This window comes from Rutilus rutilus, assembly GCF_951802725.1.
Source record: "Rutilus rutilus genome assembly, chromosome: 14".
Classification (NCBI taxonomy): domain Eukaryota; kingdom Metazoa; phylum Chordata; class Actinopteri; order Cypriniformes; family Leuciscidae; genus Rutilus; species Rutilus rutilus.
The window spans coordinates 18,080,638-18,096,702 of record NC_140219.1 but is presented as its reverse complement, the minus strand read 5'-3'; the positions used below and the strand labels follow the sequence as shown (position 1 = coordinate 18,096,702).

Genomic DNA, 16,065 nt, shown 5'->3' with positions numbered 1-16,065 from the left:
TTGAACTGTCACCGTTAGTGAAGGTTCCGTTCTCTCGTCTTTTTGTACTAACTGTAAACAGTAGTGTCAAGTAAACATTGGTGTTTAAAGTGTATGGTGTAATGTCTACATATTTGAATGTGCTAAAGCAATTGTTTCAAGATATAATATATAGTGTCATTTGTTGATGTATATTTGATATATTATAACGTTACAGTAAGTGTGGTATCTAGTTCACAATATGGTATTTATGGGTTTTGTATTTTATCTGATATACCAATGCTTTACATATTGATTTGTTTATTGTATTCAGTATAGTTATAGACCATCTATATTATATGATCTATGTTGATGTATATTTAATATATTATACAGTAAGACTGGTATCTATTTCACAATATGTTATTAATGGGTTTTGTATTTTATCTGATATATACCAATGCTTTTCATATTGGTTTGTTTATTGTATTCAGTATTATAGACCATTTCTATATTTTATGGTCCACGTAATGGCTGAAGTACGGTTTATGATCTCATAGTATTATTGAGATATTTGATCCAAAAGAGCTCAAGAAATAAACATCCAGCGCTTGAGAAAGACATAATTTTTGTATCTCCACTTCTTTCCAACCCACAGTGCTATCCAGCCTGTGGTTTTGTACCTGCCCAGATTCCCCTAGGTCTGAGGCCGGTAACACTTGCATCAAGACAAACAAAAAATATATTACAAGTTTTTTAAAATGGTTTGTTAACATGGACAAATGGTGCATAATTATGTATGTGCTAATTTGCATAAATACCACAACAGATCTAAACATTGGGTATATAGCCAGGTGAAAATGTCTTGTTGAATCTTGTTGACACATAACAGTAAAATACTTAATGTTAAGGTCCGAATGGAACCCATTTAGGCTACCCATGAGCATTAATACATAGAGGCAGGAAGAAGTACTTTAGAAACCAGCCTTTACTAATTTTTAAGAGACTGGGTTTGGGGCTGGGTCTGTGGGACTGTTTCTGGGGGACGAGTCTGAAGGAAGAACAGGAGACAAGGGTAAGGAGAATGCAGAAGACAAAAGGTAGGCAAAATAAAAAGTGAATCCCCAGAAACAGTCCCACGGACCCAGCCCCAAACCCCATCTCTGCAATAATAATTAATAAAGGCTGGTTTCTAAAGTACTTCTTCCTGCCTCTATGTATTACTGCTCATGGGTAGCCTAAATGGGTTCCATTCGGACCTTAACATTAAGTATTTTACTGTTATGTGTCAACAAGATTCAACAAGACATTTTCACCTGGCTATACCCAATGTTTAGATCTGTTGTGGCATTTATGCAAATTAGCACATACATAATTAGATTATGCACCGTTTGTCCATGTTAACAAACCATTAAAAAAAACAACTTGTAATACATTTTTTGTTTGTCTTGATGCAAGTAATCAACTCAGTGATTTTCATGGTGATATCTAAAGGTTACATTTTTTACCCAATATTCACGTAAGAAAAAGAATGAATAGGCGTGAATAGGCTATATTTGGGTCTTTTTCGAAACTTTTCCCTAATGGGATTCTTCGGGGCTTTTTTTTTCTTTACTCAGGACATATTGAGGATACAAAATCAGTTGAGTTTGCTTCTGTTGAGTAGTACCTTTCTACAAATATAAACATACATGGTTATTTTATTTACAAAATGAGACTAGTAAAAAACTCTTGTATAACACTAACCTGAAAAATTATATGGAAACCTTTTCAAATACGGGGGGAAAAAACTGAAACAACAATGTAAACCTCCTAAAGCTTTTCAAATGGAGTTTTCCCTGTTTTGCATATATTCTTAATCTTTCTTCTCTATATTATTGCATCATGTATTTGTTCTCCCAGTTGCATTTGTATATTTGTACGTGTGTAAATACAAGTAAAGTTTAAGAAAAATCTTCTTGCCTTGTCTCATTAACATTCATCACGCGTATATTGTGGCAGACTGTCGCGCGCGACTCCTGTCGGCTGGTGGAGGCGATAGCGCGAGACTCGTTCATCTCACACAAGGAACTCGAGCTCCGTTGTGTTGTCCACGGCAACCGACTCTGTCATTATTGTTTCTCAGCAAAGGGAATCGTGGATTTTAACTGGTCGCTTTGCAGGTATATGATTTTGAGAATTTAATCCCGAGATTGTGGTAGATTAAAACTTTAATTCATCTTATTTTAGTTACATACGCGTTGTTCTGCATCATATAGACAGATAGGCCGCGCGCTGCCGCCAAACCAGGAAGGAGGGTTGCATTGAGCCATTTGTTTTTGTTTTCACACTGACCGCTGCCCACCGGTGTCCTACCAGTTCTGAGTGCTATCATCAAAAAGCTGTGGGCTCACAGGAACAATATTTTGTTTAATCACGTCAAACTAGTCAAAGGCATTAGTTTCATATTACTTTTCAAGCCGCATGTCTTTATGCTTGTCTTTTGTTGCTGTACAATTAGCCAGCTAGCGTGCCTTCGATTCTCGTGCTTTTGCAGCTTCCATATTATGCTGCCGTGAATTTAGAAACAAAATATAGTTTTATCGAACTTTTAAAGTATGTTTATAACGACATAACAATATGAGAAAAAAAGAATATATGAAAATATGATTTATTTTCCTTTGCCAGAGAGCTGAAATGTGTCTAAGAGTATATATACTCTTGCATACTTGACAGCACTATGTAGAATGCTTTGCATAGTTCATTTAATTACATTTTAAGATGTGTTATAATAGATTTAATTTGTTATTAATACTAATCTTTTCAAAATGTTAAATTAAAGTACATACAATTTTATTATACCCTTTTCCTCACAGGAATGTCGAAACTAAAGCTAATATCTGCTGCGGACACTCAGTATCCAGCATCACTGTTGAAGTCCATCAATGATGAGCGACACAGTGGTTTATTCTGTGACATCACCATAATCGTGCAAGACCGCAAGTTCAAGGCACACAAATGTGTGCTGTCTGCCTCGAGCACCTATTTCCGCCAACTTCTCTCCGTTGCTGGAACAGTTGTAGAGCTGAACTTCATCAAGGCAGACATATTCGATGTGATTTTGAACTACATGTACACTTCAAAAATCTACAGGGTTCGATCTGACAGACTTGAGGATCTCATCAGCGCTGGTAAAATTTTAGGCGTGACGTTCATAGCCAATTTAGGAACGCCTCTCGCACAAGTCAAGGGATTACCCGGTCTGTCTAAAGAAAGTGACAGCAACTGTGTCAATTCCTCTGAGAAAAATGAGAATGGAGCCGAGAATATGCCAATTATTACTGAGACTTTCTCACTGTCTGCTGAAGAGTTCAACATGGCAGGTGGTAATGCAGAAAAGGAAATGGACTCGGACGATGATGTTCTTTTTGTCTCAAAAACAGAGGCCCCGCAAGCTCAAAAGTCCAAGATATCCAATGTTAATGACACCGAAGGAGGACCAGAGGCTAAAAAACAAAAAGCCACAAACGAGGAAGGAATTGCCTCTAAAGATTCAACAGCCCAAGTTGGTAATGACAAGCTTCCTTCTGAAAAAAACACATCTCTTCAAAATAACCTTGAGCCCCAACCAGATGTTGTCCTCCTCTCGAACCCAGAAACCAGTATCAGCATTCTCACTTCACCAGTAAAAACGAGCTCACACAGTGAGCCCACAACCCCATCTTGCGTGAACAGCCTCTCTTCAGACGCTCATAGCACCTCGCTGCCTCTTGACAACAACGAAATACTTGGTGTCCAAAAGAAAAAGGTCCTTCTAGAGCTATCGCCTGATCATCCCGGAAAAATCAGACTGTCGGATGTAAGGCCGACATACAGCACCAATAATGGACCAAAACCTGCAATAAACATGGTCCCAGTAGTGTCGGCGAAAAAGACGATAACGTTAGACAAAGCCTCGGAAATCGATTCGCTATCGCCGGGTTGTAAAGTGTATGCCAACATTGGTGAAAACACCTACGACATCGTTCCAGTAAAAGAGGATGCCGGGGAGGGAGTGGCTCCCAGTAGGAAATCGCAAATGCCACACGATTCTCCCGACATGACCAATAACTCGCCTCAAAGAAAGAAAAAATCAAAGCTGGATCAGGAGGATCACTATGAACTTATCATGGATGGAAAGACCTTTTATGTGTGCATTGTGTGCAAGCGTCCCTATGTGTGCCTGACGAGCCTCAGGCGGCACTTTAACACTCACTCGTGGGAACGAAAGTATCCGTGCCATTACTGCAGCAAGGTTTTTGCCCTGGCCGAGTACAGAACCAAACATGAAATCACGCACACAGGCGAAAGACGATACCAGTGTTTACTGTGCAGTGAAATGTTTCTCAATTATCAGATTTTGTCCACCCACTGCAAGCAAATGCACAACCAAGATCCTTCGGGAAGGAAAGAGAAAGATGACTCTTGCAACAACTTGTATCGTCTGTTGCCTTGTAAAACGTTGCAGTTCAAACCATACTCCTTTGTGTCCGAGGAGTCGGGGGGGATTCCGGTGATCAATGAAGATGGGATTGTCCAACATGTAAACCCTGACAAAGAGCACTTTGCCAACCAGCCACTTCCATCTAGCCAAAGCAAAGCACTGAGCTGGGATGACATCTTTGTAGAATCCGAAGCACAAAACAGACCAATGGCTCACGTTCGACCAGGACCACGGCCTGTCGACCAAATAAATGCCGAAACGAACGAATTTGAGTTTGTTATACCAGAGACGTACTGAGCATGCTTGTTCACTCCTCTGGCTTAGGTGCCTTGTTCATTTGTTCGTGTTTAAGTTTGAGGTGCAGGTGATCTTGGTTCTCTGGAAACTCAACTCCAGTATCCATCAACTGAAAATTGTTTCAAGGTGCTTTAATGTATATTTAGAATCATTTGTTACTTAGCACTGGATCACAGTTCAGTTTCACAGTCCATTATTGAATCGTAATAATTCTTCGTCAGGTAATATGACAAAGTAGTTGATGATACAAATTTTATGTAGGCTACAGCTATATTAGATCTGTGTAGAGCTGACCTGTTCCCTTTTATGTTCTGGACAGTACAACCATGTTGGATATAATTAGTAGGGTTCAAGTACAGACTGTTGCAATTTATTACAGGTATAGTTTTCTTACAGTTATGTAACTTTAATGTGTAAATTCTTTTTGTGTTTCATAAATCATAATTCCAAAATCAAATGTAACAGTGAAATCATCGTCACACTAAATTATTCGGTAACACTTTATTTTAAGGTGATGTAGTTACATGTTTCTACATGCACTTACTATAGTAATAACAGTATTTGTGCATAATTACATGTAACTAACCCTAAACCAAGCCCTAACCCTAATATTACTCAGTACTTATTTGAGTAAGTACAATTTAGTACAATGTAACTTAGTCACCTTAAAATAAAGTGTATCCAATTATTCCTTTCATTTTCAGTTTCATTCGAAAGAGACGCTAACATTGTTTGAATTTTCTTGTCGGCTTCTTATTGTAGTTTTTATATAATTGTTTGGTATTAGATAGATCAGTGTTAATGGCAGGTTCTGGTCCTGCAGTGAGAAATGGTTTGAATGTTTGTATTTATAGTTTTTGTTGATTGTCAACAGTTTTTAAGAAGGATGGAGTAAATATATGAAATGTTTATGTCATCTGTCCATTAATTATGTTTTGAGGTTGTTTATTTATATTACATTATGAACATTGGGACCTGAAGAGAAATATTCATACCTCGTCCGGGCATGTCTAGAGAAACAAGAAACATTGAAATGACCAAGGTATAAAGGGTAATGTTTGGTAATACAAAGGACCTCTTTTTCAGTTGAATATTTTGTATATACATATATATCATTTTTACAATTATTTTTTCAGCATAGTTTTATAATTATTTAGCTTTGTGGGCTGTGAGAAGAATCTGTGAATACAAAGAGATTCCTTCAGTCAGAACTAGTGCTCTAACACCATAATCATGTATTGTACATAATAGTACTAAAGGCCCTCATTTTAACAGTTTCTTCTCTTTTGTAAACTATTTATTATTAGGTCTTAGTGTGATAGAATGAAATAAAACTTTGAAGAACATACACATGTATTTCTTTTATTTATAAGAGCATCGTGAAATTGATTAGTATTTTCCAGTATGATAACCACCAGTCACTGATATAAGCATTCCTGCCAATCTATTATCAGAGTGGATCTTGTCGACGATCACAAAGCACTAGTTCATGATTATAATCTGTTATGTGCAGGTTCCACATTACGCGGGATAAAATGGATTCAATGGACATATCTGGAAATGCATGTGTGATAAGAAGCAAAACATTTTTTATTCTATTCCAGCTGAACTATCAGTCTTTAGATTTTAACATCAAAGGTAAACAATGCTTTCATGTAACATGAACAATTGAGGCAAAGACCTTACTTTATAGCATGTGGCTGTAGAATAATCACCAGTTGCACTTAAACATCAACCAGTCATAAAATAGTTGAGTTTGTTGTAATATCTCTACTCACTTTAGTAAAGGACAAAGTTATTGATATAAATCAAGCACATCAAGTACAATGTATTGAATTGACACTCACAGTGAACACAAACGGATAAAAGGGAGAACACTATAAGTCTTACGACTCAATTACGAGAAGGTGGTTCGATTGTTCGGTTTATGTACAACATGTACAGCGTTGCACACACACACACACACTGATATCATATTTGCAATATGGAGAGACTTTTTGTAGTTTAGATCCATGTACATTTATACAATGGTTACTCCTTTTTTACATTCGGTAAGTCCTGTCATTTCTAGACAGAAACGACGGCAGCACAAAAGTGGCAGATAGGTACAGATTTCGAAAGTCCTCCCATTCTTGTAAGAGCTTATTAAAGGATATTTTTGTGATGAAAGATTATTTGAATTTGTGACATGATTGTGTACTTGACGTAATGCAATAGAAACACCACATATTACAGGTTAGATCTTTGATCCTAATGAAGCACTCAGGACTAAAAAATAAGATTCAGCCTAAAAATGTTCCATACAATCTAGCTGCCTGAAACAGTTACAAATAACTCAAGTAATTACGTAGAACTGTGTGAATACAGTAAATTCTGAAGACAATAAAGTGCAAATCAATTGCAAGATAAGATACGAGACTCGTCCTCGTTCTGAGGGAGCAGAGGCGAGGCAAAACACTTTGGGCCACTTTGGAAGGGAGAAGTTCACATTATGGACTTACTCAGAGGAATCACATGTAGGAGACCCACAGAGGTTACTTTTAAGAGGAAGAGGCTGCAAACCAGGTGAAGCTGTACCGGAAGTGGACACACATTTTAAGGCTTATCTGTGAACAGTCTTGATCTCATAGTCAGGCTAGTTGTTATAGTCCTCCTGGATTGAGGCTATATAACATGAATATTTTACACATCAGGTTTGTTGACTTGAGCGAATCTTGTAGGGGTTTAATGTTGCATATTACATTTGCTGTTTTGGTGATGAATGCCTGTAGTTAATGCTGTAGTCTCTCTATACTTAACCTGCTGCACAGGTGAGCCTCTTCTGCAAAGGGTTGTTCATTCAGAACAATGATTGTTCAATGAGGTGGTACACTAATATCCCAAAATACCCAATGCCAGTTCTCTCTTGGCAGAAAAATGTCTTCCTCAGACTGGTCCCTTAGGGGCTGTATGGCGGGGGCTTCTCATCAGGTGGGTAATAAGGAGGAGAATAACGAGGTGGGACCATATTTGGCCATATGTGACTGGCTCCAGACTGGGAATCATCAGACAGACCTGAAGAGTCAGGAAACAAGCTGGCACCCTGTAAAGACACATTAGCAGATGACATGTTCTTAGCATACACACTCAAAACATATAAAAGTAAAATCTATAAGGCCCTCAGTCAACTGTAAAAAACGATCCAGCCTCTTCAGAAAATTTGGACTAAACCGCTCAATTCATATGAATTAGTTTTACGATCTCTTTATGAACTTTTTGAAGTGTCAAACTGGTAGTTGCGTAGCTGTCAACGGAGGGAGAAAGCTCTCAGATTTCATCAAAAACATCATATTATATACATTGTTTATTTGCATAAAATTATTTAAAAATGTAAAAATAATTAATTGCACTAAGGTCACTAAGTAAACTTGATAACTGACAGGCATAATAAATAAAATTATATATATATATATATATATATATATATGTGTGCCCACTAAAGCATGAAACACAGCGTGGGCTGACAGCTCAAAGTGAATGCGATTACCTGAAGGTCATAGGCAGTGTATGGAGGTAAGCAGGGGGCAGTGTTGTAAAAAGAGTTGTTGGAGGTGGTGGGGCCAGGAGTCTCTCGGGGTGGAGGAATAGGGAGAGGTTCTGGCTCACAGGAATCTGGCGCTGCTGGCATCTTCAATAAACAGAGGCTCAATGAATGTCACAGGTTCTCAGAAATCATACAAAATGCTATACTATATGGACAAAAGTATTGGGACACCTGACCATTACACCTACAGAGGCTTTAATGACATTGCATTCTAAATACATTGACATTAAAGCAGCACTCAGTAACTTCGGGATTTCTACGCTGTATTCTCGCTTTTTGCTCGCAGGTTTCTCTCTAGAGCTCCCCCCACAGCTTCGGAATAGATATTTGACAACACTGTTGTAAAAACTCGTTGGTGATTCTCAGACACCAGAGGCTAGTAGATCAACGACATCAAAGCAGATGGGACATTCTTTAAAACGTCTTCTTCATTCAGGTTCGAACAGCGACAGGGAGCGCAATAATGACGCCATTTTAGCAGATTTCTTTTGGCCGTAAAGCAGTTGTTTACATCGCGAGACCTGATATCACGCGATACTTCCTGACGCGGCGGCCGGCGGCCCGCCGCCCCAAAGTTGCAAGTGCGTATTTTCCGCTCACGGGCACCAGAGGGGTGCGAAACGACCACCATTCAACCCGAAATAAGTATTATAACCATTCCAATGACTCCGAAGCTGTTCAGTTAAGGTAAAAAAGTTACTTAGTTCACCTTTAATATGGAGTTGATCCCCCTTTGCAGCTATTACAGCTTTCACTCTACTGGGAAGGTTTTCCACAAGATTTTCGAGTGTTTCTGTAGGAAACGTTTGCCAATTCATCCAGTAGAGCATTTGTGAGGTAAGGTACTGATGTTGGACGAGAAGGCCTAGCTCGCAATCTCCGTTCCAGTTCATCCCAAAGGTGTTGGATGGGGTTAAGGTCAGGGCTCTGTGCGGGCCAGTCAAGTTATTTTACACCAAACTCCAACCATGTCTTTATGGACTTTGCTTTATGCACTGGGGCACAGTCATGCTGGGGTAGACAAGAGCCTTCCCACAAAGCTTGAAGCATTGTGCAAAAAGACTTGGTATGCTGAAGCAATAAGATTTCCCTTCAGTGGAAGTAAGCAGCCTAGCCCAACCCCTGAAAACAGATAATATATCTCCTCCACCAATCTTTACAGTTGGCATAATGCAGTCAAGAAGACAGCCTTCTCCTGGCACCCACCAAACTCAAACTCTCTCATCAAACTGCCAAACGAAGAAGCGTGATCAGTCACTCCACAGAACATGTCTCCACTGCTCTAGAGTCCAGTGGTGGCGTGCTTTACACCACTCCATCTGACGCTTGGCATTGTACTTGGTGATGCGAGGCTTGCATGCAGCCACTCAGCCACGGAAACCCATAACAATTAAGATTTGTGTTCCAATACTTTTGACAATATAGTGTATATAAGTTGTTTGCACTACATTTCAATCTCACCATATCCTTAAAGCCCCCCAGCACTGCGGCTGTGATGATGCCCAGAAACAGAGCTATGATGTTGAGGATAGTAGCAGACCACAGCAGGTGGTAAAGGTGCACAACATCCTGGCAGCTCTGCACCTCTGTGTACTCATGGTACCCTCCTCGCAGTTCCACTCGACTGAGATGGTGAGGAGAAGAAACATATTATAACAAGACATTCATGAAATAAATAAGACACATATTGGTGAGAGGCAGAGCAACAAAAGAGGTAAAGCATGACAGAACAGTGACTCATGCAAAAGAATAGAACAAAACCATCTGCATACCAGTGCACATCACTCTTAAGAAGAGCATGAAATGGATAAATATATCCAATCTTCTTATTTACTCTCACTGTCATCAAAGACTCTTTACATGTAAACCTAAAGTATTGCTGTCTCTCCTCACCTGTGAAACAGGAACCAGAGAACACTGAATCTTAGTTCCTTTCATTTCATCAGTAAAGTAACTGTACATAAAGTACAGCGACTGTATGCAGCCACACTTAGTACTTTAACAACAACAAATAATGGGCTGTCAATGTCATTGAGGGGCTAAAAGTGGAAAGACCTACTTCCAAATCATGGAGGATTTCCTAAATTTTTTCAAAACATCTTTATTCTGAAGTCCCATAAGAGGATGCTCTCTGAAACATAAATAAACACAAACGTTCTTTCGAACAGAGCTGAATTTCAGGGATAGAAGCACACACCATACAAGCAAATATAAACCAGAACTTAACCAAGGTAAAACAAAGCACAGTAGTTGTTTTTTTAATAAATCCGCTTGTTTGGAGAAAATATTCTAGGAGGGATGTATCCAAATGGGACTCGCTCACACACACATACTTGCCACAGTTGTAAAGGTCGCAGCAGTAGCAGGTGTTGCTCTTCACACGCAGGTTACAGGAGACCCGAGATGCAGTTTGACAGTGGACCTGCAAGACAGATGTGTTTTCTAAATGGGATCCCACTATACTAGTACATAACCCTCATTCAGATGCTTGTAAGTTGGTGAAAGCACTTCTCTCAGGTTGGCGACTCACATCCAAATCAAACGCAGTCCCACTGGAGTAATATTCACATCGGCCAGCATATACAGGTCTGAGGTCCTTTGAAACAACAACATCAGTATGCCATGACAGAGCTTTCACTGCAATGTTTATCTGAAGAAATGCATTTTACAAAAAAATGGTGTGGAAGCACTTACTATATGTCTTGCAGCAAAAACGCCATCCACTATAGCACAACAGAAGGCTGCCACCACGCCGAAGCTGATGAAGACAATGGAGGCCACCAGCTGTAAGCAGAACCTCAATGTCAACCCATTCACCTGCTGTAGTAGCTCAATGCACGTGCATTCACACCTGGGTGGGCACTACTATCTACGATTTTCTTACACTGTAGATACATATTGAAGTGGTTGATCTAAGATCTTGTAGATGCGTATATTATGGGACAAGGAGCGGGTCTGCTTGGATTTTTCCTTAGTGCCACTTAACTTCACTGATTTATCTGCCTTTTCACAACCAGACATTTAGATACCAGTCACACAATACTGCCTGTAATCTAGAGCACTTTGCAGAGGCGAGGATTTGTATAATACAGGACAACTTAACACATTTAATTGCCCATATCTGATCATCAAATAATGCCATTTTGAGTGTTATTCTTGATATAATCTAATATAAATCAATCCATCTTAAAGGAATGAATTCTCTCCAAGAAAGAAATTTTATAGAAATTAAAACTTTTGTTTCAAATAAATGCGGTTCTTTTGAACTTTCTATTAATCAAATAATCCTGAGAAAATTGTATTACTATTTAAACAAAAATATCAAGCAGCACAATTGTTTTCAACATTGATAATAATAAGAAATGTTTCTTGAGCCTCAAATAGGGATATTAGAATGATTTCTGAAGGATCATGTGACTCTGTCTGAAGACGCTGAAAATTCAGCTTTGCCATCACAAGAATAGATTACATTTTAAAGTTTTATGAAATAGAAAACAGTTATTTTAAATTGTAATAATGTTGCACAATTGTACTTTATTTTTGATCAAATAAATTCAGCTTTGGTGAGCATGAGACTTGGTCACAAGAGATTATTTATATTGGAATTATACAATTTATGTTATCATGTAACAATATGAGTGAAAAGTTGAATAAAAAATGATCATACATCTCATAATGTCTTAGTATTTGGTTTGTCTCCCTTTTGCTTTAATGACAGCAGCATGAACTCCACAAGCCTGGGTAAAACCTGATGATCATGTTCTCCAGCATGATTTGAAAATGATCTAAGGAGCATCTTGTGCTTTAAAGGAAACAAGAACATCTGACCGTCTGTAGAAAATGATTTGACATGCTCAATTCTACAAATTTGCTTATTTGATTAGAGACCTAGAAATAGTACAGAAACACAACGTTCAAAAACTAAAGATTGTTTATTTTCAGCAGTAATTATTCCTGTGTGTCTATGACCTGGCCAGCCATGCCATCCTCATGCATTCTTTATTTGGATTGTGGCACCTCCTATTCCCTCTGCACTGCAATGGCTTCTGAACATTCCTGCCTGGACATCCATCCCGCTCCCCTTACACTGAGCTATTTCTGGGTGCATCTCACCACAAGGCCTGCAACATGCCCTGCTATTCGAGCTCAGAACCATGAGCCCTTTCTGCCATTATGACATGACTAAAAACAAGCTGTTTGTGTGGGCATTTGGTTAAAAATGTCAATTGGATGATGGAATGCACAAGCACAGAATCCAATATAAGCAGTGTAATGAAAGACTCCTTACCATCTGCCTCTTATTCTCTATCAAATGGGCACCAATGATTCCCAGAAAGGACCCGAAGCCGAGCTGAAAATATCACAGGGTGAAACTCTGTCACGATGCAAGTCTATGTAAAATATGAACCTATTTCAAAGTTTTAAAGGTAGATGACCTCACTCAATTACGCTCCCACATACAATCTCCCATTGCCACAAAGCCCTTTGTCTTTCTCCAAGCAGTAGTTAATTTGATGGTGTGTTCAATTGCCAAGTTAAGAGCTATATATGCAATCTGGCCACGTTACTTGCATATAGTATTTCAAAACGGTCAGTCCCTGTGGAATACCAGGAAAACACCTGTTACATGTACAAAACATTCTGTAGTGTTATTTAAGCTTGCATGTTTCTCCAAGAGTGTAGAACATAATAATACTTGCTGTTGAATAATAAATTGATGAGTTCACTCAGTTCAACCTCACAGTAATGAGGTAATGGCCAACGGTCACCATAATGGTGGGCCAAGTGGAAAATAATTAATCATGAGGCCTTTTCCTCCCCACAGTGCTTTACATCACAAACCCATGTATAGACCAATAGGATGGTTTGCAGTCTGTTCAGCACACGGCTATGAACATTAGCAACATACTTACAATGACTCCTGGATAGTAACCACCAACAGTGATGTTTTGTGTCCTGGTGGTAGCGGCCAGACCAAAGACCAGGATGAGTATGGAGACAATTAGGAGCATCACTGTTACTATGATGGACTTTCTTTTCCTCCTCTTAAATGATCCTGAAAAAGACAATGGAGTTGGAAGATGCTACAGCACAACACGCCCTTCCCTTAGGCAACATTTTGTTACTCATTGTCTTATTTTAGGCACGTTTGTTTTGGGGTAATGCAAAGCAAAGAAATCAGTGTATATGACCTCTTGTATGTCTATAGTATCTACAGCTGCAAAGACACCCAGAAACCCAGATAAATGTAGGTAGCTACTATGTGAAGTAATATGAGGGTTTTCTATCACTAAACAAAATACATTTTAACTAGGTCGTATGCAAATAATATTCCACATATGTTTGTGTATTTTCATTAACATTATCAATAAATGTTCTATCGACATTCTTTGAGGACATCCGAGACACGTACACGTATGAATGTAGGTTACGGGACGCTTTCTCTGTGGTGCAAGCCTGTTCTAATAATTACTAGTATGAATAAACGTAGCTAATCAAATTTAAACGAAAATACAAGCATGGATTGTGCTTCGTGAGACCATAATGGTCTGTAGACGCAGTGAATGTCATTGACCTTGTACTTACCCATCGCATCAGAGATAGGTATACCGCTGCCTTGCGCATTCAGCCCCGCTGGCATTGTAACGTCAGGATCTGCAGCATTAGCTGCAGTAATTACTTCAAGTCAAAAACAAGAACGTAGCCAATGAGACAATGATGCCTTCCCTCTGAGTTAATGACTTGAAACTATTTTCTTGCCGTGGCATTCTCTGACACCATGCGTCGCTTTTCTTGCCGCTCTTCTCTCATCAGCATCTAGGTCTGTTGTTCTTGAATCTACTGCCCTCATCCCTTCAGCAGAACGCCGCACGGAGCACAGCACTCCGCATGCGCAAGGCAGAGCCCCTCGCTGTTTGAGTAGGGCAGGAGCAGTAGTGATTGGGAGTGCGACTCATGTTGATTCGGTTCTTTCGAACAGTCCGTTTCAGATAACTGGTTCAAAAAATAGATTCAGAGGTTCTTTACGCCATGTCGTGGTCACTGGCATTCATAACACGCTCTTAAGTTTCCAGTGAAGTCAGGCATGAATTTCTGTTTGTAATAATTTCATGTTTCATATCAATTTACTGCAGCCACGATTCACCTAATAAAAACTCACAAAGTCTTTTAGAGCGTAAATATAATTTGCACTCACAATAAACAATACTATCAATGTACATATATCTTGGGAATGTTTGAATAAAATGCTATTTACCAATAATAATACAAATATTTTGTATAGCCTAATAAAACTGTCAAAAAAGAAAGAAAGAAGATATTTCAGCCTTATCAGAAAATCTCATGGTTCACTTTTTCATAAACACTTAATACCTCGAGATTCAGATCCTATTCGTTATTCATTAAAAACATCAAACTCCAAAAGAACAACTAAAATAATATAGGCTACATGAACAAGTTGCTGTTGTGTAGAGGAAATCGCTACATAATTCTACATATATTTATCTTCTTACAGAAGAATTCGTGGAAGAATAATTATTTTACCTGCAACAATACACAAACAAATCAGAGGTGGACAAAGTTGGCCTACACAACTTCCTTAGGCTACTTTAGTGAAAGTACAGATACTGGTCCAATATTACTCTGTTACAAGTAAAAGTTGTAAAGACAAATTTGTACTAAGTAAAAGTAAAGAAGTACTTGTTTTCAAAAGTAGGCCTATACTTAAGTATCAAAAGTAAAAAGTAAATGTCAATGCATTGTTTTATTATTGTTGCATTGTTGTATGTAATATTTAGGCTACCTTATGCCTCTGAATCTATCAAATTTATTTCTAGAACACAGTTCTAGTAGTGGGATTGAATGTGAGATTGAATAAGTGCACTCAATAACGTCCACAATGGTTTCAGACACCCAAATGGCTGTTCCCAAATGCATACCCTATTTATAGTTTATAAGCCAACTTTTAGTATGAATATGTTAGCCTTACTGTTATCTATAAGCTAGTGTGCTTCAAAACAATGACAAAATTTGCATTTAGAAGACCAAACCCAACCACGAAAATGAAAATCAGGTTGATGTCAGAATCCAACGCCAGACTGACATTAATTTCCAACGTTGGACAGACATATTTTGGTTGAAAATGAAAATCGAGTCGGGTTCTGTTGTCAATCCGACTTTATTTTCCAAAATCTGACGTCAATCTGACATCGGGTTCTGATGTCAACCCGGCTTTCATTTCCAACCAAAATCCAACCCCTGCAACCAAAATCATCCCCTGACTGACATGACTACTTTCTACTCAAGGACCTTGACAGAATTGTAGTGGAGTAAAAAGTACGATATTTGTCTTTCAAATGTAGTGAAGTTAAAGTAAAAAGTTTCCATAAAAAATAATATTCAAGTAAAGTACAGTGTAAGTACAGTACTCAAGTAATGTACTTGTTACATGTCCACCTCTGCAAATAGGCCTAGGTCTACTTAGCGTGCAAAGAAAAGCAGGCTAACAGACTAAGCTACTTGAAAATACTTTAAGAACATTCAATAGGCCTATAATATATAGAATAATAATTTTGTGTAGCTATAGCTTTCTTGACTATTTTGAAAGTCTCCTCCTGAACCTGAATCAATATCAAAGTAATGAAAGTGCGCCATCAACTGGTCTTGTGAACAAACACAAATAAGTTTAAAAATATAAATGAAAGTTTCTGAGGGTTTTACAATAAGTTCTGAATAAGTTATATAGCCTATATATATATAATATATA

The 16,065-nt window shown here is 38.4% G+C and overlaps 2 protein-coding genes across 3 annotated transcripts; one reads left to right on the top strand and one right to left on the bottom strand.

The window, feature by feature from the left end:
- Window positions 1-1,992: 1,992 nt before the first annotated feature.
- Window positions 1,993-6,063, top strand: zbtb33 (zinc finger and BTB domain containing 33). Its single transcript, XM_084429631.1, has 2 exons — window positions 1,993-2,120; window positions 2,814-6,063. Exon 2 carries the CDS (start codon window positions 2,816-2,818, stop codon window positions 4,715-4,717), a length of 1,902 nt encoding a protein of 633 aa, XP_084285757.1. The 5' UTR covers window positions 1,993-2,120; window positions 2,814-2,815; the 3' UTR covers window positions 4,718-6,063.
- tmem255a (transmembrane protein 255A) lies at window positions 6,058-14,217 on the bottom strand. Of its 2 annotated transcripts, XM_084429641.1 has the most exons (10): window positions 13,887-14,217; window positions 13,214-13,356; window positions 12,589-12,651; window positions 10,995-11,084; window positions 10,831-10,896; window positions 10,634-10,722; window positions 10,360-10,431; window positions 9,762-9,924; window positions 8,244-8,384; window positions 6,058-7,799 (listed from the first exon to the last, which is right to left on the bottom strand). In XM_084429641.1, the coding sequence occupies exons 1-10, from the start codon at window positions 13,939-13,941 to the stop codon at window positions 7,656-7,658; spliced, it is 1,026 nt and encodes a 341-aa protein (XP_084285767.1). In that variant the 5' UTR covers window positions 13,942-14,217; the 3' UTR covers window positions 6,058-7,655. The 2 variants fall into 2 exon arrangements, with proteins under 2 accessions (XP_084285767.1, XP_084285768.1); XM_084429642.1 differs by lacking the exon at window positions 10,360-10,431 and having other exon boundaries at window positions 6,065-7,799; window positions 13,887-14,170.
- Between the last annotated feature and the right edge of the window lie 1,848 nt (window positions 14,218-16,065).

Excerpts from the sequence above, each read along its gene's own strand:
- zbtb33 (XM_084429631.1), top strand. The coding sequence starts at position 2,816 with ATGTCGAAACTAAAGCTAATATCTGCTGCGGACACTCAGTATCCAGCA.
- tmem255a (XM_084429641.1), bottom strand. The coding sequence starts at position 13,941 with ATGCCAGCGGGGCTGAATGCGCAAGGCAGCGGTATACCTATCTCTGAT. Across the intron at positions 10,432-10,633 it reads GACCTTTACAACTGTGGCAA|AGAGCATCCTCTTATGGGAC; the intron begins GTATGTGTGTGT and ends TTTATGTTTCAG. Across the intron at positions 7,800-8,243 it reads ACACTGCCTATGACCTTCAG|GGTGCCAGCTTGTTTCCTGA; the intron begins GTAATCGCATTC and ends GTGTCTTTACAG.